The sequence below is a fragment of the Pseudophryne corroboree genome, chromosome 2 (assembly GCF_028390025.1).
Source record: "Pseudophryne corroboree isolate aPseCor3 chromosome 2, aPseCor3.hap2, whole genome shotgun sequence".
Lineage (NCBI taxonomy): Eukaryota > Metazoa > Chordata > Amphibia > Anura > Myobatrachidae > Pseudophryne > Pseudophryne corroboree.
Genome location: NC_086445.1, coordinates 149,576,013 through 149,599,419, shown reverse-complemented (window position 1 = coordinate 149,599,419; position 23,407 = coordinate 149,576,013). Strand labels below are relative to the sequence as shown.

At 41.7% G+C, this 23,407-nt stretch overlaps 1 protein-coding gene across 4 annotated transcripts in view; it reads left to right on the top strand.

Annotated features, from left to right (window-relative positions):
- Positions 1–23,407, top strand: part of DCLK1 (doublecortin like kinase 1) — a 560,745-nt gene that overhangs the window by 312,922 nt on the left and 224,416 nt on the right. For all 4 annotated transcript variants that reach the window (XM_063951824.1, XM_063951822.1, XM_063951823.1 and 1 more), the window contains one exon: positions 9,048–9,164. In XM_063951824.1, the coding sequence (XP_063807894.1) occupies positions 9,048–9,164 (117 nt within the window). The remainder of the gene's footprint in view (positions 1–9,047; positions 9,165–23,407) is intronic.

Genomic DNA, 23,407 nt, shown 5'->3' with positions numbered 1-23,407 from the left:
CTTTTTTTCAACATTCCTCAGTTTCCTCGCTAACCTTAACCTCCCATCTCAGAGCCATTTGGAAAAAAGTGCACCTTGCTCTCAGAAAAGCGGCCTATCGAGAGAAAAAATTTTCTGACCGGCTCCGACGTCCTTGCAGTTTTAAGGTGGGAGATAGGGTATGGTTGTCGACTCGTAACATTAGACTTCGACAATCTTCAGCTAGGTTGGGACCCAAATTTATTGGACCATTTCATATCATTAAAAAAGTTAACCCAGTTGCTTTCCGGTTACGTTTACCAAAATCTCTTCGGATTGGTAATACGTTTCATTGCTCCCTGTTGAAGCCATACATTTCTTCCAATAAATTTCCTCGGAAGATCTCTCAGGGAAGATCTCCAGTGGATGTACAGGGGCAACAGGAGTTCCTGGTGGAGAAGGTTCTCGATTCCAAGTTGTCCAGGGGCCGGCTCTATTTTCTGGTTCACTGGAGAGGTTATGGTCCAGAGGAAAGGTCCTGGGTCCTGGATAAGGATCTTCATGCCCCAAGGCTCAAGAGGGCATTTTTTCGGGAGTTTCCTTGGAAGCCTGGCTTTAGGGGTTCCTTGACCCCTCCTCAAGGGGGGGGTACTGTTAGGCGCCGGGGTCCGCTCGTCGGTGCGGCCCGGCGCCTAGCAACCAGGGACGCCGTACGCGAACAGCCGCCGGCTCCCTGGCAACGCTGGACGCCGGGCGCGCTGAGCCGCACAGACCCTAGCAACGGGGACGCCACTGGCGGACCGTGTTCCCCGTTGCTAGGCTTTAAGGGTTAATGTTTTCTCCTGCTCTCTGGCCGGGCAGCAAGGCAGCTGCACGGCATTTATTCTAATCAGCCTTTTGGCAGCTGATTGGAGGACTCCTTGTTAAATACACTCCCAGGGCTTCTCACAGACGCCGGTAATAGCTTCCTGCATGCTGTCTCTGTTTGCTGAGAGTCTGTTCCAGTCTTGCTGTATCCGGTCATTCCAGTATTGGAAGCTCTGAACTCGGAAGTTTGTCATCTTATTCCTGGAGTCCTGACCAATCACCTTATAACATCCAGTGGTGTTCGTGAGTCACGGCCTTGCCATGTGTTGCGGCTTGTTCGCTTTATTATTTATTATTTATGTTTTGGTGCATTTTGCGGAGGGTTCCGCTTCCACAGGTCCACTCTGGTATCCGGCGGTGCCGGGTAGGAGTATTGGACAAGTGGATTTTGGTTGTCCTTTTCCCTGGCGGGTTTCCGCACATACTTTAGGTTTTGTCAGTTAGCTTGTAGCCCCTGGCCTGGTTGTTTAGTCAGAGGGCCCCTTGTTATCACCCTGTCTCGGATTTCCCTTTGTCTCCCATTAAGACCTGAGGGGGCATCGGAGTTGGGCAGACTTAATCCGCCCTTCAAACGCGGCTGCCATGGGCTCAAGCAACCATAGTCTCGCAGGGGATTTCTGACAGCACGGGCGAGACAACGGAGTTAGGGCGCCAGGGGCTATTTTCTATTCCCGCTCCCATAATCAGCATTCCCTTCCAGTACTCTGACCATTGCCATGAGATCTCCTCCGGTCAGGAGTACTGGAATCATAACAAACGCAAGGGAAAATACTTATCTTAGTTGTATATATGTAAACGCTAGAAGCGTTACTGGTAAAGAGGGCGAACTAGAAATACTTGCAGCAAGCAAACAGTATGATATTATAGGCATTACTGAAACTTGGTGGGACGAATCTCATGATTGGACAGTCAATCTAGAGGGCTATACACTGTTTAGGAGAGACAGACTAAATAAAAAAGGGTGGAGGGGTGTGTCTTTACGTAAAGCCGTTTTTAAAACCTGATATACGGGAAGATATTCAGGAGGGGACTGTAGACGCTGTCGAGACATTATGGGTTGAAATTGCATCCGGGGAAAAAGGAATAAAAAAGTTAGTATTGGGTGTATGCTATAGGCCGCCTGGTATCAACGTATCTGATGAGGAATTGTTACTAAAGCAAATTGATAAACTGGAAAAACGATTCATGTGATACTGCTAGAGGTAATATGTTTTTAAACACACTTAATGATAACTACTTAGTCCAACTAATTGAGGAACCAACTAGGTACAATGCAATCTTAGACCTGGTATTAACAAACAATGGGGATTTGGTATCAGGTATTATAGTAGGGGAACCCATAGGAAACAGCGACCACAATATGGTCACATTCAATATCAGTTTTCATAAACAGCCCTATACTGGTTTAACTAGGACTCAAAACTTTAGCAAAGGGAATTTTGAAAAGATTAGGGTATTTTTCAGGGATATTGAATGGGAAGGTTTGTTTTTAGGAAAAAATACTACGGAGAAATGGGAGGTACTAAAATTCCTGCTAGCTAAAAATACACTCAAATTTATTCCTACGAGCAGCAAAAAAAGGAATAAAAATCATAAATCGATGTGGCTTAACAAAAAGATAAAGGAAATTATATGCAAGAAAAGGAGAGCATTTAAAAAATACAAATCTGACGGGGAAGCAGAGTCATTTCAGTACTATGAGGAATGTAACAAAATTTGCAAAAAGGAAATAAGAGCGGCTAAAGTAGAAACTGAAAAACTAGTAGCAAAGGAAAGCAAAGCGAATCCCAAAAAATTATTTAAATACATTAATAGCAAGAGATTAAAGAAGGAGAGTATAGGCCCTTTAAAAGACAAGTTGGGAGTCTTAAGCAAAAATGATAATGACATAGCGGACACACTAAATGAGTTTTTTTCAACAGTATTTACTAGAGAGGACCCAATTCAGGGACTAACACATAATCTCAATAATGAGAATATCCCACTGATAGGTACTTATTTATGCAAGGAAGTAGTCTGTGACCGATTAAAATATTTAAAGATTAATAGTCACCAGGTCCCGATGGTATTCACCCAAGGGTTCTAATGGAGCTTCACTCTGAACTTGCAAAACCGCTATTTTTGATCTTTAAGGATTCAGTAATATCAGGTATGGTTCCCAAAGACTGGCGTATAGCGCACGTAGTGCCTATATTCAAAAAGGGAAGTAAAGCTGAACCAGGTAATTATAGGCCAGTTAGTCTTACATCTATAGTGGGGAAAGTATTGGAAGGTATTCTAAGAGATAGTATTCAGAAGTTCCTTGAAGTCAAAAAGGTCATTAAATGGAATCAACATGGGTTTATGAAGGACAGATCCTGTCAAACCAATTTACTTGGCTTTTATGAAACAGTAAGTGCAAACCTAGATCAGGGTAAAGATTTAGATTTTGCCAAAGCATTCGATACTGTACCACACATGAGACTTATCTACAAGCTACAAGAATCAGGGCTAGGAAGCACAATATGCACTTGGGTCAAAAACTGGTTAGATAATAGGCAGCAGCGCGTTGTGGTTAATGGATCTTTTTCAACTTGGACTGAAGTGCTAAGTGGTGTGCCGCAAGGCTCAGTATTAGGACCGCTATTGTTCAATATTTTCATTAACGACCTAACAGAAGGTCTAGAGAGCATGGTGTAAATTTTTGCAGATGATACCAAATTGTGTAAAGTTATAAATGCGGAGGGCGATGCTGAGTCGCTTCAGAACGACTTAGTTAAATTGGAAACTTGGGCAGCGAAATGGAGAATGCGCTTCAATACAGACAAGTGTAAGGTAAGGCACTGTGGTAACAAGAACAAAAATAACACCTACCTACTAAATGGGGTAAAATTAGGGGATTCTGTACTGGAAAAGGACTTAGGTGTCCTCATAGATAGCAAACTAAGCAGTAGTACCCAAAGTAGGACTGCAGCAAAGAAGGTTAATAAGATATTAGCATGCATAAAATGGGGAATTGATGCTAGGGACGAGAGTATTATACTCCCGTTATATAAATCACTTGTGAGGCCACACCTTGAATACTGTGTACAATTCTGGGCACCTTACTCCAAAAAGGATATCCTGGAGCTAGAAAAGGTTCAAAGGCGGGCGACCAAACTAATTAAGGGTATGGAGACGCTGGAATACGAAGAAAGGCTTGCAAGACTAGGCATGTTTACACTGGAAAAGAGGAGATTAAGAGGGGACATGATCAACATTTACAAATATATAAGGGGACATTATACAGATCTTGCGCAGGACCTGTTTTTGGTTAGATCAACACAGAGAACTCGTGGACACTCGCTCAGGTTAGAGGAGATTCCGCACAATACGGCGTAAAGGCTTTTTTTACGGTAAGGACGATACCCTGCCTGAGGGAGTTGTAATGGCAGACTCAGTCAACACCTTTAAGAATGGGTTAGATAAATTCCTAATGGATAAGGATATCCAGGGTTACGGGGCATAGTCACGCACTATGGTTATTATAAAAAAGAGGGGTAAAACGTAACGGCAGTCATCAACTTCAGTCAAAGTTTTCTACAAAATAATCGTGCATAGGAGACCACAAATTGGTTGAACTCGATGGACAATTGTCTTTTTTTCAACCTTAGATACTATGTTACTATGTTACAATAGTTTTTATTCAAATTTTGGCGATGGCCTAATCTCATGTGATTGGGAGTATTTTTAAAATCTGTAGTCACTGCCTAGACTGAGGCAGTCTACAAATTTAAATTGCTATATCTCATGTTTGTTACTGGACACACCATATACAAATTCAGGGTAAAAGTACAGTGAATAATTGTTCATCAATACAGGTTATTTATGTTTATGAATGGAACACTTACAGTTTTTTAAATAAACAAATCAATTAATCTGTATACTAAAGGTGCATACACACCAGGCGATAATAGTAAACTGCGTCGCTCATGTTACCCTTCCGGAGTGACGTTGTTTACTATATTGGCCAGTGTGTATGCTGCCGCCGAGTGACGCGCGGCCTTGCGGGTCGTTAACGGCCCCTGCTGTCAGCCGTGCATGCAGCTCAAATTGAACTGTCGTCAAAAAGCTGCATGCACGGCCCGGCCGCGGCGTGACGTCACTAAACGATATTGTTGTCATATCACTCAGTGTGTACGCACTGCCGCTGAACGGCCCGGCAGGGAAGGGAACACACTAGACGACGTCGCTCATAGAACACATCGCCTATGTGTACCCACCTTTAAGCAATCTATATTAAAGGACGTTTGGTAGTTATAATAATAAAGGTGGGTACACACTAGACGATGTGCTCTATGAGTGATGTCGCCTGGTGTGTTCCCTGCCGGGGCAGTCGGCGGCAGTGCGTACACAGTGAGCGATATGACAGCGATATCGCTCAGCGACATCACGCCACGGCCGGGCCGTGCATACAGCTCTTGGATGACAGTCCAAATTGAGCTGCATGCACGGCCGACAGCGAGGGTTGTCATTGACCCGGGGAGCTGTGCATCGCTGGACGGCGGCGGCATACACACTGGCCAATATAGTAAATAACGTCGCTCAGGAACGGCAAAATGAGCTACGTTGTTTACTATTATCGCCTAGTGTGTATGCACCTTAAGACAATCTATACTTTAAATAGGTTTCACAAGTGTAGAACACATATCATGACTTAATAAAGTAGCATGAATGATCTACTTACTCCTGCCCAATGCCCCCGGTTCCTTCACCCCTGTCTGTAGGTATAGTTACAGTGTTGATGGCCATAGATCACTGCATTTGCTTTACAAAACAAGGGGTGGCTTTGATTTCCAAGCCATGTACTGATTTCTCATGATGTCTCTAAGCACCAAATTGCTGCTAGTAAATTGGATTAGATCGTAATTATTTCATAAAATATCTCTGTAAATTAGTGATCTGATTATTTTTGTTACTTCATTATTTGGGGATAATACAATTATTTGCAATTTGCAAATGTTCATTCATTCATATAATTATACTGACATACTGTATGATTAAAATCTGTTATCAGATAAAATGTGCATTATGATAAATTAGCAATGAATTAATGTAAAGGTCTTTATACTGTGTTTCTTTCTGCTTTGTATTTGGATATGTTTTTACTTTTCTTATGACTGCAGTAGATGTCATAACTTCTGTGAGCTGTGAGCTCTTTTCAGCTGTTTTACTTTTCCTTCTGTTTCTTTAATTATACCATGATGTAGTCATTGTTTTTTATTAATCATACATACAAAATATCACAGATTCAAGATGCTGATTATAATTGTTATAATTATACTGTACAGTAGCTCGTGTACGCTTTTTTCTGTATTAAAAAAGAGCAATGTACTGAAACAATCTTTATAAAGCAAAGTATAATTAGAACATTCATACTGAGCTGCAGCTCCCCAGTCTGAGAGACCATAACAGCCAAATATTTGGATGTAGGGTTGACCACCTTGTACATACAGTACATACAGTAGATCCACACACATTTCTTTTTGTATAGGAAAAGCCTCAGAGCAATCACTTTAGGCTTGATTGCAACTGAGCCACAAATGCTCTCACTTTGCATGCGCAGAACAAAATACAGATATTCAACCATAGTTGCAGAGCTGTACGTGTCTTTGTGACTTATCTTTTATGTTAGCTTGATAGTCTTCATCTTTCTCACTGTGTCGATATTTGGTGCAAAAGATGCGCCTACACTTCCATCCAAGGCAGCATAGCACACAACTGCCTCAGCACTGAATACTGCCTAGGTGAGAGCGACCAGATCCGTTACACAAACTCAGTCTCAAATAGAGACGCATCACCCGTACCTGCATACACTTATTTCCAGAGTACGCACAGTGCGAAAACACACAATATGTGTTCCGCAAAGAGGCATACGTTCATCTCTACACTGGCCCCTTGATGTGAATATATTACAAGACCAAATGTATCAATTGATGTGCAACAGGTGCCACCCCGTGGGGAGCAATGACAAAGTGCCATTGCGGGCACCTACAGGCTACCGATTATCTGCCCCCTCTTCTCTCCTTAATCGTGATGCTGTCAGCATAGAGGAACCAGAGATAAAGAAAAGGAGTAGCTGAGTGGTGTGGGGCTGATAAGTTACGGGTGTATTAGGGGTGTAAAGAGGTGAGGGGCTGATATATTAGGGGTTTGAGGGGTTGATAAGTTAGGGGTGTGAGGGTGAGATTAGGTAGGTGTGTGAGGGTTTGTTAAATTAGGAGTGTGAGGGGCTGATATATTAGGGGTGTGAGGGTTAGATAAGTTAGGGGTGTGAGGAACTGATATATTACGGGTGTTATAACTTAGGTGTGTGAGATAAGTTAGTGGTGTGAGGGTCTGATAGGTTAGGAATGTGAGTGTGATAAATTAGGGGTGTGTGGATGTGATAAATTAGGCGTGTGAGGTTGTGGTAAATTACGGGTGTTAGGGTGTTATAAATTAGGTATGTGAGGGTATGGTAAGTTACGGGTGTAAGGGTGTTATAAATTAGGGGTTTGAGGGTCTGATAAATTAGGGATGTGAGAGTATGATAAGTTAGGAGTGTGAAGGACTGATATATTAGGGGTGTGAGGGTTAGATAAGTTAGGGGTGTGAGGAACTGATATATAAGGGGTGTTATAATTTACGTGTGTGAGATAAACTAGGGGTGTGATGGTCTGATAGGTTAGGAATGTGAGTGTGATAAATTAGGGGTGTGTGGATGTGATAAGTAAGGTTGTGGTAAATTACAGGTGTTAGGGTGTTATAAATTAGGTATGTGAGGGTGTGGTAAATTACAGGTGTAAGGGTGTTATAAATTAGGGGTGTGAGGGTCTGATAAATTAGGGATGTGAGAGTATGATAAATTAGGAGTGTGATGGGCTTATATATTAGGGGTGTGAGGGCTGGATAAGTTAGAGGTATGAGGGACTGATTTATTACAGGCGTTATAACTTAGGTTTGTGAGATAAGTTCATAGGTGTGCGCAGGGGGGGTGCCTGGTGCGCACAGGCACCCCCTAATGTCTGGCACCCCGTTCTCACATGCCTGATGCAGCAATCACCGAGCAGGCAGATTACTGTCCCCTCTGCGCTGCACCCTGTCAGGACTGCATCACTGACCGGATGCCTGGGTTAATCAAGGGTGCCACTGCCACCGGCTTTCAAATTCCCAGCTCCACCTCCACGTACAAAAACAGTGTGATGCTCGCACGCCCACCCGTCACACCCGCCACATGCCCACCTCTCTCCTTCTTTGCTATGCCAACGCCAGCCACTGATGAGGAGCAGCATGCAGCCAGCGTTCCTCTTAGGAAGACAAGTTCAATACTGGCAGGCGGTCTGCAGCAGCATTGACACGTCACTTGTTTTTCCAGCAGCAGCAGTAACTAGTCTGCGACTGTCAGTGTCAGTTCAGTTACCGACTTGTAAGTAAGCTGATGCAGCTTGCAGGGGAAAGAGAGGGGGAGCCAGACCAGGCTGAGTAGGAGCAGTGTAATTGCAGTGAGTGCCATCAGGGGTGTTTGTTTGGTGCACACCATAACATCTGACAATGTATCTGCTTTATTAGGATTGGTACAAGGGTAGATATTTTATATGCGTTGATCATCAATAGATGTGCTAGACATGCCCAAAAGGCGGTGCTAGACACACCCCTCCGACAGTGCACCCCCTATTAAAATGTGCTGCGCACGCCAGTGAATAAGTTAGGGGTGTAAGGGTCTGATAGGTTAAAAGAAATATTGCAGCTGTCTTTTATATTTATATATACCTGCTATTAACCGGTGATCGTAGTTGAACATTACGCTTATTAGTGTCTGCTTCCTAAAGGATCCGTGAGCAGCTGAACTGTAGACCTAGCAATGCTGCAGCCTGAGGCTGCAACTGAACTGCTGCACATCTCTTCCTTTCAATGGCTGTATACAGTACAACTAGTGTATTGCAGAGAGGACAAGCATTATCACTCCAGCCATGTATACAGTAGGTATTATAGCAAGGCAAAGACACAGACTGTGGAACAGAAAATGCAAGTTTAAATTAATTGCCTACACTTATCTCCCTTGCCCCAAAACATCATTCTAGGGATAGACTTTCAAAGGTGGTAAAGCAATGATAAGTTTGTTTATATAGGAGCAATGTAGTCTTTATACAGAGTTAGAATATGAACGGGTTACAATACAAAATAAAGAGAAACAGATTGTAACCTACACTTTTTCATTACAGAATGTCGGGTTGTGAAATCTACTTCTTACACCAAGCTTCCTAATATACCACGCAGGAGCGCGACTAAGAGTCCCGGACCTTCCAGGCGCAGCAAATCCCCTGCATCAACCAGTTCAGGTAGGTACCACTGGATTGCTGACAATTTATAGCATACTGTCTCTTGTGTCATGTGTGGAAAGGGATTTAGTTATGATCCCGGCCGTCGGGACCTCGGCGGTCAGCAGACCGATTTCAGGGACCTGTGGCTATTATTGCAAGGATTCAGATGATTTAGGGGGACATTTACTAAGCAGTGATAAGAGCGGAGAAGTGAGCCAATGGAGAAGTTGCCCATCGCAACCAATCAGCACTGAAGTAACATCTATAATTTGCATACTATAAAATTATACAGAGCTGCTGATTGGTTGATGAGGCAACTTCTCCACTGGCTCACTTCTCCGCTCTTATCACTGCTTAGTAAATGTCCCCCTTAGTTACTTATGCTCTAAGCCACTGACTTACTTGAAAACAATGTTCTAGGCCAGGGGTTCTCAAACTCGGTCCTCAGGACCCCACACAGTGCATGTTTTGCAGGTAACCCAGTAAGTGCACAGGTGTATTAATTACTCACAGACACATTTTAAAAGGTCCACAGGTGGAGCTAATTATTTTACTTGTGATTCTGTGAGGAGACCTGCAAAACATGCACTGTGTGGGGTCCGGAGGACCGAGTTTGAGAACCTGTGTTCTAGGCAATACAAGCCCCATAGCTGCATTGCATCTCTGTGATGGCTCTAACAGCCTAATGTCATATAACCAGCACCATTATGACATATCTGCATGTGGTTCATGTAGTTCATACCAATGAATTTGCTCTTGCTTACTTCCCAACGTTTTTGATTGGGGACTCTGCAGTCTGTCAAAGGGGTGTGGCTTCACAGGAATACGGGTGAAGTGATAAAGTGGAAAGTGATAAAGCACCAGCCAGTCAGCTCTCAACTGTCATTTTTCAAACCCAGCCTGTGACATGGAAGTTAGGAGCTGATTGGCTGGTACTTTATCACCATGTAATTTATCACTTCACCAGGCTTAATAAATCTGCCCCACTGAGCCCACGAGCTACTCCTCCCAGTTGCCATCACTGTGGAGGCATGCCCAGTGCTTCAGGAGCTGCTGACATTCCTCCTATCCCTCTCTCCGGCAAAAAGGCACTCAGCTGTGTGCATGCACATAGCATCCATTCACCAGTAGCTAAGCAGAGCAGCGCAGCGAGTGACAGGGGGCCTCCCAGCTCCCTCCCTCAATCGTTCCAATCCAAATGATTATCTGTCCAAAATCTTGTCACAAAGGTGGCATTTTTAAATGATAATCAGCAGGTTAGATCCAAACATCTATTCCAACTGCTTTTAGAACGATAACACAGGCCTATGATTGAATTTTTTTTTAAACATTAGAACAATTAACAATAGATTTTTGGTGCTGATTTCAGTAAGAATACTAAAAAAAGTCACAAACTATTTGTTCACAAAATGAAAATGAAATCTAGCTATCAATTTGTCTACAGAATTTAGTGTCATTTGACAAAACTGAGGTAAAAGGATTGTTCTGGATGATATGTGGTGATCTTAAAGTACTGTCTATTATCCTTGGTGTGAATGAGACAGCGGAGCAAAGGACCAATACTGGATCAATAATCATTGGCCAAGCAGCGATGATTTGAAACCCAGATAAAAAATGTTATCTGGAAAAATTTTGTTGGACTCCAAAAAAAACTCATACTTCCTCTTCACATCAGACAAGTACTTAAGAAACAGTTTGTAAAAGTTTTTTTTAAATGTAGAGTGGTTTAAGTATCTTGTATTGTCAGATGACAAAATTTAAAGAAAGCATTTTTGTTGGACATTTGAAAACTCCTAACAGACAAGGAGTTAAAAAAAAAAAAAAGAGAAAAAAGGGAAACAGTTGAAAGAGAGACTTGGAATGCTTTTAAGGAAGTTGTAAATAAGTTCTTGGAGTTTCAAAGATCCCAACTGCAAGCAAATAGTTTAAGATATGCTAGGAAAATACAAAACATTTTGTTCAATGTGCTTAAAAGTGCACTTTCTGAATGATTTTTTGGAATACGTTCTTAAAAACCTTGGAGCCATTACAGTGGAGCAAGGAGAAAGATTCCACCAAGACATAAAGGAGATGGATCAATGCTACCAGGAAAGATGGCATATCAATATGATACAAGACTACTGTTGGATTTTGCGCAGAGAAAACCCACAAGCAATGTATAGAAGAAAAAGTATCAAACAAAGCTTTGAAGATAAAATAGGCAGTGTAAGGACTTGTTAATGTACATAACATTGTACCATGTTCTTTGTTACATTTTTTCAGAATAAAAAAAAAAAAAATATATATATATATATATATATATATATATATATTAACGTGAAAGCCCTCACTCACTCACTGACTGACTCATCACTAATTCTCTTACTTCCTGATATGTTAGGAAGCTGAAATTTAACATGGGTATTCTTCAGGTGGGAAATAGGAAAACTATTCGAATTTTAATAAAACTCCCCTAAGGACATAATCAGGTAATTACTGATGCGTGGCTTGCGTTGAGGGAACGATAACGCCCAAACAGAGAATCGGATCAAAATTTGGATTGCACCTCCAGTGTGTAAATTTTAATAAACTACAAAAATGAAAAAAGCCCTTGACTCACTCATTCACTCACTGACTGACTCATCACTAATTCTCTTACTTCCCGATATGTTAGGAAGATGAAATTTAACATAAGTATTCTTCAGGTGGGAAATAGGAAAACTATGTAATTCGAATTGTAATAAACCTCCACTAAGGGTATGAAAAGGTGTTTGACATAATGAGGTAATTACTGATGCGTGGCTTGCGTTGCATGAACGATAACGCCCAAACGGACAATCGGATCAAAATTTGGATTGCAGCTCCAATGGGTAGAATTTAATGAACTACAAAAATGGTTCTGTCACTTAATTAATATTTACTTACAATAAGACGTCTCAAATTTACATCTCTATAGATTTACCACATTTTTAATACTCATTTATATTTACAACTGTAAAAATCAGTAACTCCCGTGCGAAGAACGGGTTGAACAGTTAGTTAAGTAATAAAACTAACGTTTCACCAGCATACACGTGAATAGCCTTTTTTCCCCATATATTTACATCCATTTTGTGAAAAATTCTTAGTTATAGTTATTTTTTTAAACCAGCACACCAGATTCCTTTGGAATCAGCCAGAGAATTGCAAACAGTTTTCATAGAATCAAATTTTTCTGCTCCAGAAATTAGCCAGAGTGCTGCATACACACTCTGAGACTATCGGATGGAGTAGCTGAAAATTGGATGATTGGCCTGATTATTACATTGTGTATACATACAATAGTTGAAAATTTAGGAGGCATGCAAAATTGTCAGCAGGGAATAATTCCTTTAGGTGTCCCTGCAACCATGCCTCCAGTGAGGAACACAAAACCTCAAATTTTTAGTAGGGATGAGCGGGTTCGGTTCCCTGAGAACCAAACTCCACCGAACATCACGTCCCGAGCCTGGATCCGAGTCCGGCTCGGGACTTCCCACCAGACTCGGAAACCAGAACGAGGCAAAACGTCATTATCCCTCTGTCGGATTCTCACAGGTTTTGGATTCCATGTAAGGAGCCGCACATCGCCGCCATTTTCACTCCGGAATTGTAGAGTGTAGCAAGAGTACGTGTCTCCACCGTGTGTGTGCGGGAAAGTGGTGTGGCACATGGGGTGGCGACCTGCTCTTATGTGTCATTCCAATGCTGTCTTGTGCTGCATCAGTCCAGTGGTGGTGTCTTGTGCTGCATCAGTCCAGTCACAGTGGTGGTGTCCTGTGCTGCCTTAAGTCCAGTGCTGCTGTATAAGTCTAGTCCAGTGCAGTGGTGCTGTATTGTGCTGCATCAGTCCAGTGGTGGTGTCCTCTGCTGCCATAAGTCCAGTTATGGTGTCCTGTGCTGCCATAAGTCCACTGCTGCTGCTGCATAAATCCAGTCATGGGGTGCTGTGTTGTGCTGCATCAGTCCAGTGGTGGTGTTCTGTGCTGCCATAAGTCCAGTGGTGGTGTCCTGTGCTGCCATATGTCCAGTGCTGCTGAAGTATAAGTCCAGTCCAGTGGTGCTGCCATATAAGTCCAGGGGTACTGCCGTGTAAGTCCAGGGGTACTGCCGTGTAAGTCCAGTGGTACTGCCGTATAAGTCCAGAAGTACTGCCATATAAGTCCAGTCCAGTGGTACTGCCGTATAAGTCCAAGGGCACTGGCGTATAAGTCAGTGGTACTGCCATATAAGTCCAGTGGTATTGCCGTATAAGTCCAGGGGTACTGCCATATAAGTCCAGTCCAGTGGTGCTGCCATATAAGTCCAGGGGTACTGCCGTATAAGTCCAGTGGCACTGACGTATAAGTCCAGGGTTACTGTCGTATAAGTCCAGTCCAGTGGTGCAGTCGTATAAGTTCAGGGGTACTGCCGTATAGGTCATGGGGTACTGCCGTATAAGTCCAGTCCAGTGGTGCAGTCGTATAAGTTCAGGGGTACTGCCGTATAAGTCCAGGGGTACTACCGTATAAATCAGCAATATTGTGTGTGCATTATATCTGGGCAAATTCCAGCACATTCCATGTTTTGCACATACAATTAATTTGGTTGTGCGGAATTTTTTGAAAAATGACAGGGGCGTGCAGGAGATGCTGTCGGTGGCCTGAATAATTGCGGGCCACTTGCCACTCCTAGCTGGGCCAGGTGTTTGTGCCGCACACTTGTGTCGCTTAGCAAAGTCATCCAACTACCTCGTTACACCTCTTTTTCTTCTTTGCATGATGAGCTGTTTGGGGCCTAGTTTTTAAAATTACCATCCTGTTTGCCACTGCAGTGCCACTCCTAGATGGGCCAGGTGTTTGTGCCGCACACTTGTGTCGCTTAGCTTAGTCATCTAGCTACCTCATTTCACCTCTTTTTCTTCTTTGCATGATGAGCTGTTTGTGGCCTAGTTTTTAAAAGTGCCATCCTGTCTGCCACTGCAGTGCCACTCCTAGATAGGCCAAGTGTTTGTGCCGTACACTTGTGTCGCTTAGCAAAGTCATCCAGCTACCTCATTGCACCTCTTTTTCTTCTTTGCATGTTGAGGTGTTTGGGGCCTAGTTTTTAAAAGTGCCATTGTGTCTGCCACTGCAGTACCACTTCTAGATGGGCCAGGTGTTTGTGCCGCACACTTGTGTCGCTTAGCAAAGTCATCCAGCTATCTTAGTGCAACTTTTTGGCCTAAAAACAATATTATGAGGTGTTCAGAATAGACTGGAAATAAGTGGAAATTAATGTTATTGAGGTTAATAATACCGTAGGATCAAAATTACCCCCAAATTCTGTGATTTTAGCTGTTTTTGTGTTTTAACAAAAAAATCATCCAGATCCAAAACCAAAACCCGAAAGGGTGGTTTTGGCAAAACCAATCCAGATCCAAAACCAAAACATGAAAAGTGCCCGCCGCACATCTCTACTGTTTTTTGATCGATGCACTGTTGAAAAAAGGATACAGACTGCACTAAAAATAACCTGGCAGATTAGTATTTAAAGATGTTTTCATATTGAAATTAATGGATTTTATCTAGTTGATGATGGTAGAGGAAAGTCACATGAGCAGATTGCTACTTACAAAGCTGCTTGCTGTATTTAGGGTCAGCAGCAAAACAGCTACAGCAGACAATTGCACCATAAAAGTCTATGTTCATCTTTCCTATACTGTCACATAAGCGATTAATAGCTAAAACAGAAACCAAATAGATATTATGGAGAACATTCTGGAGGGTTTTAGCTGAAAAGATACATTGAAATATTGATGCCCTGTTTTTTTTTCCCCCTGGCTGTTTTCCTTCTGGTCTAGAAAGCTCGTATGACACCACCCATTAATTGCTGCAGAGCAATTTTTACCTAATTATTATTATTATTATTATTATTATTATTATAGAACGCAAATGTACTTTCGGAATTTATTTGAAGATTGATCTCTTAAAAAGCTGGACTGAATACAGCAGCTGATTTTCCCACTTACCTTGTTAAGTATTAGAAGATAATGACCATGCTTCATGTAATTAATGATAATTAAGTCTAATTTATTTGTGGGGTATGTTATAATTTCTATAATGTAATCACAATGTTTTGAAGTTCATTTGAAATAAACAAGTTTAATAACTTTAATAGCTGCATTAGTTTTTTGGCAGAAATTGTCGGTTATGAATACAGCTCTTCAATGGATTACGTAGTTGATAGCGTCACAAGGTACAGGCAACAGGATGAACGCAGGTGACAGTATCCAACCATGTAGCCCTGTGTGCAAAAACACAAAGGAAAAAGTGAGGTCTGTATCACAAAAACCCACAGTGTGATTCTCAGTCGGATGCAGCTCCGAATATGCCCGCAAATAGGGAATATTAGCAAACTAAGCGCACGCAGAAGCAAATTTACACGTTTGCTCAGCTCCAGACGTAGTCCGGCAGATGATTGCTGGGTCTTTCCATACGTGAAATTGGCGTTTCTGGTAGTAATAAAATATGTACTCCACTCAATTCCTTCATTTTTATAGCAAACCCCATATCACTAGGGTTACAGTCATAAAACCATCTTCTCCGACCACTGACCACGTAGTGATGGGGAAGTTAAAGACCCTCTGAAACTTGTGCTGAGTGTATATATGCCCCCATTTCAGTGCAACACGAGGCTCAAGGCACCATGGGGCAGATTTATCAAAGTGGAGAGAAAGTACCAACCAATCAGCTCCTGACATTTTTCATCCTATAGATTGACAGGAGCTATTAGGTTGGTTGGTGCTTTATCTCGCTTCAAGCTCTGATAAATCTGCCCCCGTGTTCGATATTGGCACAATAAGCACTTCCCTGGGACAGTCTCATGTTCATTGTGTATACTTTCATCTTCTTTCTTAATTTCTAGCTCTCTACAAATCACCAATTTTTCAGCAATAAATCCCCCCATCGACAACGGCTCTTATACTGTAAGCAGAGCATGGCAAAGACATTGTTTGGAATTTATTACTAGTCCAGGGGGGCCCCGCATACCCTGCACCCATTGTTTTTAATACTTACCCTCCGGAGTCCCACAGTGCAGCAGCAGTGCTCCAGAATTCACTGGGAAAATGGCGCAATACCATTTTAACGCTTTTTTGCACAAGCATAGTAGGAAAGTCACTGGGAAAATGGCCACTGTGCCATTTTCCCGGAGATCTGCACATGCGTTCTAGCCTCTGGGACAGCGGTGCTATGCAATTGTTAGATTTCCTTGTTGCTATTTCTTTATTCCATGCATTCTAAAAGATTGCATGATCACTTACACTGTAGACAACTGCCTTCCCCATCCTGCTCTTCTTTTTTTCTAACATGTTGTTACTGTAGATTACACTACACAAAACATGTAATTAAAAATCATAGGGTAGTTCTGATCCTTAGTATGGCTGTGGTTGTGAATTTAGCAGTTGCAGGAAGTTCTGTTTTTATCACCCACAGGGCCACTGAGACTTTGAATGGAACTGGGTGCTGGTGGCTGTCGTGGCTGCTGAAGGGGTAGTGGCTACACTACCTCACTGTATACATTACTATGGAGTGCACTGCTGTGAAGTGTTGGCGTGAGCATTTGGGGCCTTGATTGTGGCATCACAGCATGATTACACCTCCCTTGCACTCCCGGCCCTTACAGAGACCGGGGCCTGGCAATCCAGGGTCTGGGTGTCTTTGAATGTGAGTTTTGTTCATTGTGGGAGTTTTACTTTAAAAATATTTATTTATTTATTTATTTATTTATTTTTTAAATAGTAAACATGAGACAAATTACACATCACATGTTAATATGGGAAGAAATGGGGGGTGGGGGGTGTTTCCCAAGTGGAGGTAAATCACATGTACATGTGAAACATACACAAGTAAACATACCGTAGGTTGGACACCAAAACTTAAATCTGGAAACAAATACAGCACAGGAGGTCCGAAGTGCAGGAATGGCTAAGAACAGAATAGCGAATGAATATAGCCAAATCATGAATTGAACTAAAGACGTGGGGTAAGCAGAGTAAATCATTAAGGCAACCATTTATTACAATCTGAATATGAAATTAACTTTTGATATGAAAAATATATTGCATAAATGTTCTAAAATTAATCTGCCGGGACAGCTTGCGAAAAAAAGCATCCAGCTTCTGCAATTGCGAAAGTTTTCAGATGACGACAGTAGGTCTGCAGAACACCCTGCTGGGCTTCCCAGCACTACCTTTATTGTGCTTATAAACCTCTGTATCTTAATACCCCTTTCACACCGGTAATTTGACGTTTTTACTGGCTTCCTAAACGGTTCGAGCTGCGATGTGAAAGGGTCACCTTCAATTTACCGTTTACAAAATACCGGTATTTTGAAACGGTAAAAAAGCAGGGTCCTACCCATTTCAGACCCGTTTAATTGTGCAGTGTGAAAGGGTCTGAAATGGTATTTGCAAGCCCCAGAAGGTGATAGGCTGTCTCCATGTGTGATCTCACCAGGCAGAAGCAGGAAATAAACATTTAAAATGACAACCACTGTTTTGTATGGGTGAAACGGGTTCAGTGTGAAAGGTACGAAAACGGTAATGAAATGGTAATATACTGGTTACAACATGCGATGTGAAGGGGGTTTAACTGCTCAGACCCGTTTTAAGAACCGTTTAAAGAACCGTTTCAAAAGCAGGTTTTGCGATGTGAAAGCAGCATAAGAGTGACACATACTCAGCACTGTCATTAGTTGTGCCTGTGTAATGGTGTCAGCAGGGAAAAGGAGCTGCAAATATCCCTCTCCTCATTCCCCTTGCTAGGCACAGCTGCAGCAAGAGGATGGGGGAGGGATCTATAACGATCCCGACCCCCAGACTCCCTATCCTGCACTCAGAGAATTGGGTTGGGATCTGCAAAGATCCCTCTCCCAGCTCACATACAAAACAGAGGAAAGCCTCTGCTAATGCCATATGAAGATGGCTTTAGTTTAGTGAGGTTTCCAACGATATTATTTGACAATTGAAGAATGTTATATCTGATCTGATCTGATCGCATTTCCCATTAGAGGTATGGGAAATGCGATCAGGATACGGATTTGATGCAAATTTTGGGGCATGGAGGATATTTTTTACTAAATCCCCTCCAAAAACCATGCGGTAAATTTATTTGATACTAAAATAATGTGAAAGGATTGTGAAAACATCAGTGTTCACATTATTTAAAAAAAGGATTGAAAATAAGACCCTATGAAAATATTTCAATGAATGGAGTTCTTCTTTAAAAGCACAATTGGAGCAACAAGGGACCTGTAAGGTGTGCTGCAATAGCACATAATTATTCTGGCAAACACTATCATTTCGATTAAACTGATTGTCCATACTGTTAACATAATGGTTGTAACTAGGTCATTATATACATGTATTAACTGAACACATCATCTTTGCATAACCTTCAGCAGAAAGCACACCCACCTGTACTATCTGATGCAGAGTTCCTGACATTGTTGAACACTCCATTATTAACAGTGCATGAATAAAGTGTAAAATGCGGAGGATTATCACATATTTGAATACTGTGCAGTAACGGAACAGTACAGGATAAAATGCAGTCCGGTGCTCCCCCACAATCTTTACTGATAATCCACATAACATCTTTTACAGAAGACAAGAACTGACTTGTGTAACTATTACTCTCAATATGCTTTAATCCCCTTTGTCATCAAAGAATTAAATTAATTTACAATTTAAAATGAGAAAACAATAGTGAAGATCTATAAGGTAAAGTAATGTGCTTCTTCTGTATGTCTTCAACAAACATTGGGAACTCAGGTCAATGTGAGATAGTTGTCCTCAGAAATACAGTACATTGTATTGCCTACACAGCTGACGTCAGCCTCAGTAATTCCAGTAGCATGAGTGTGTTATTTAATCACTAATACTCCTACTATGCTATTATACTATATTGTGTAATAGACTGTAAGTCCTAGAAGGTATGTCCCAGATTTTTTTTATTTCACAAGACATATGAACATCAGGTTTTTTGCTGTTATGAACTTATTAGAAACTTTTTGGAAATAAAAAAAATACACTCTCAATAAACATGAGCAATTAACCATAAACATAGTAAGACACAGCACTAGGAAACTGAAATGGACATTCATAGACATGTTTAAGGCTGCAAAATTAATATTTATATGTTTGTTCTTGTTTTTAATGTTGGTCAATAGGGTTATAGTAAATTATGGTTGTTTCACCAGGTTGTGACCAGTTTTGCACCATATGTGGCATCATATATATAACTTGATTATGGGGAATATTTACTAAGCTTTGGAGACAGATGAAGTGGATGGAGAGAAAGTACCAGCCAATCAGCTCCTAACAGCCATGTCACAGGCTATGTTTGAAAAATGTTAGGAGCTGGTTGGTTGTGCTTAGATGGTGCTTGGACCATAAAATCAACATCCATAAGCATTGGTATGGACTTTATGGTGAGGACCAGATCATTGTACGTTATTATTATTATTATTATTATTATTATTATTATTATAATAATAATTTTATTTATATAGCACTGTCTCCAAGAGGAGTCAAGGCGCTTCACAAATGTCAAAAACAATGCACATAATACAGAAGATTTAAGTAATACAGCAAAAGACAAGCCACACAGACACAAAAAAGAAAACTTAGAGTGCACAGTAAGCATAATGCAGGATTGCGGTAGGCATATTGGATAATAGATTCTACGGATTGTATATTCCACCCTCACAAGGTACCAGGTGCGGCAGCCATCTTGGGCGCACTGCGTAGGATTACCCTAGGTGGAATAGTCTACCCCTAGAAGAGATGACACAAAATGGAGTGATGGCAGCATGCTATTGGACAGAGGGGGTAATTCAGATCTGATCGTAGCAGCAAATTTGTTAGCAGTTGGGCAAAACCATGGGGGTAATTCTGAGTTGATCGCAGCAGGAATTTTATTAGCTGTTGGGCAAAACCATGTGCATTGCAGGGGAGGCAGATATAACATGTGCAGAGAGAGTTAGATTTGGGTGTGGTGTGTTCAATCTGCAATCTAAATTACAGTGTAAAAATAAAGCAGCCAGTATTTACTCTACACAGAAACAAAATAACCCACCCAAATCTAACTCTCTCTGCACATGTTATATCTGCCTCCCCTGCAGTGCACATGGTTTTGCCCAACTGCTAACAAAATTCCTGCTGCGATCAACTCAGAATTACCCCCCATGTGCACTGCAGGAGGGGCAGATATAACATGTGCAGAGAGAGTTAGATTTGGGTGGGTTAATTTTTTTTCTGTGCAGAGTAAATACTGGCGGCTTTATTTTTACACTGCAATTTTGATTTCAGATTGAACACACCCCACCCAAATCTAACTCTCTCTGCCCATGTTATATCTGCCACACCTGCAGTGCACATGGTTTTGCCCAACTGCTAAAAGATTTGCTGCTACGATCAGGTCTGAATTACCCCCAGAGTACATTCCCAACAAAACCGTAAGTTCCATGTATTTTTCATCCCATCCACAAGCGTACCAAATGAGGCAGCCATGTTGGTCTCACGACGAAGGGTACAATGTGGGACGTGAGCCATACAAGGGCACAGTAGTAGTGTGACCAGGGGCGTAAGTTCATACCAGGTGCCCGGAGGCGAAATAGAAGGTGGTCGGAACCCCGCCCAGTGGAGGGATAAGTCAAAATAAGGATATGAATGAGTGTGTACTTTTTTGAAAGCCTCTCAATGTTAAAGTAACGTGGGGGGGTTTATGTTTAATATTTGGATATAGAACTTTCTGATGAAGGCAGTCATTTTGTTTATATGTCACATTTAGACCATGAGTAGTCCCCTGAGTAATCTCCTGCTCTCTCCTCCTCTGCTATCCCTCCCCTCTAGACAAATCTGTGGAAAGTACAGTATGTAAAGCCATTCATATGCATCAGAGAAGGGGAATGGAGCAGTAGCATGTTTTAGAATACACAATATTACAAGTTGTTACCTGAAAAGACAACGAAAACAATATCTGTGCTTTATATTGGGTGTCAATGGCTGTAAAGAAAGCTTGTCAGTACACAGGCGTATATAAATGTATTCCTTGTAGTCCAATCTATAAATCATATGGGAAAGCTTTTTAAAACTTGGGGTTAGAGTTCATTTAAATTCTGGTGATCTGCAATTATTCACGTCTCTGAAATGTGTCATGAAAATTACATTGGGCCTTTCATGAAAATCAAGTTGGCGCTTTTATGAAAGCATCGCTTACTTATAAACTTTGCTGTCAATAATGCTGGCCACATCTTGCAGAAACTCATTTGTCTTCTGAACAGTCTGGAACCCGAGCTTGCCCCAAGGATTTAAAAATAAGAATAAACTGAAGAGAGTTAAACTGAGAAATGTGCTTTAATGCTTTGCTGTACATCAGTGGTGTGCTAAATGAAAGATTGCATTTCAGTTAAATAGAATATTTCTCTAATACATGAACATAATCAAGCAGACCTTACGCTTTAATGCAACAGTTATATTTACAGTATTATAGTTCTTATCGAATAAACATGCAGTGTCCTTATTTTGTACATTTATGTAGACATTCTGTATTATTAAATAGATTAACGCCTAGTCCATCAGGTTTTATTTAGTAATTATACTATATTATTGCTTTGAATAATTCCAGGAATGAGCCTAATAAGAACATTACCTGGCTACCTATAGGTTCGCCATATCACATCTGTTAATATAAGACAGCGCACATTTGACTATATTACATTGGTGGTTTTCACTGTAGTGGTTTTGCACGATACACTTATAGGATTGGGATGCGGTCAGCATCCCAGCAGTTGGGATGCCATGTGACTGTCGCCGGAATCCCGACACCACTTGGACCACCGACATCATGAAGGTAAGTATCGGGGGAGGACAGTTAGGGACAGGGGGTGGGGGGGTTAGGATTAGCACTAGAGGGCGGTTAGCTGTAACACATGCTGCGTCAGCCGGCGGTGATTGAACGTTGAACTGGGCGGGCGTGTCATGATGTCTGTCCCCGACGGATCGGGCAGTGTTTATGCACAGCACACTGCCCGATCCGTCCATTGATATATCTGCAGATCAGTTGATCTGCAGATATATCTATCAGTGTGTACCCACCATTAGCCCTAGCTGCCACTCCTTGTGATTTAGCCCTAGACGCCACCCCACTATCTCAGCCCTAGCCACCACCCTAGGCGGGTGAGGCTTAGGATATGGGACAGGGGAGGGGTAAAATAATTACCCCGTCCCCTGTTGGCATGCTAGAGATGCTGGTGTTGGTCATGTGACTGTGACAGCTGGCATTTCATCACCCGTAGGAACACATAGTAATAATTTCATAGCTAAAGAAAAATTAAATGAGACTGAATTAGTGGGTTTTTTTTTGTGATTTTAATTTAAACTTTCTGTTATTATCATGTACAGTAGCTCTTCCACAGGTTATATGGTTTATAATCAAATATTATGGATATGGAGGAGGAGAAAACTAAACAGTTTTATAATATAAATGATAATGATAATGGGGCATTAACAATAGTATTGGAGCCCTGTGTTGAAAGCACTCTCCCTAGACTGAGGGTCCTTGGAAATAAGTGACTGCAGAAATAGAAGTGGTCACCATATTTATAACTAGGTGCATGCTTCCATGCCACTTTTGAGAACTGCTTACAGACTCTGGGGTAGATGTATTAACCTGGAAAAGGCATAAAGAAGTGATAAAGCAGTGTTAAGTGCAAGGTGATAATACACCAGCCAATCAGCTCCTAAATGTTAATTTACATATGGGAGCTGATTGGCTGTTGTGTTTATCACCTTGCATTTATCACTGGTTTATCACTTCCTTATGCCTTCTCCAGGTTAATACATCTGCCCCTCTGTGCTTAATCTACTGTTATCTTTATTACTCTCTGACATCACAAATCAACAACAGCTCATTAATTCTTGCCTAATCTCTTTAAACATATGGAAGTTCTCCTCATCTCCTGGGAGAGCAGGGAACCCTACCATGTCTCACTAATTTCCATAATGAAGTAGGCAAGGTGTGAGCTTGATGACGCAATTCACCTCAAATCACATCATCATGGCCCCACCTCCTGCAGCGTGATGTCACAATTCCAGAGGGGAGGTCCAAGTTGCAACTACAAGGGGCCATCATGATGCGCATATACATTCATGTATTATATAAACCTTTTATTTTTTTGCCTTATTCCACCATTTGACCTTATATCCTGATCAAGTAAAAACAGCCCTTTTCCGCCTCCAT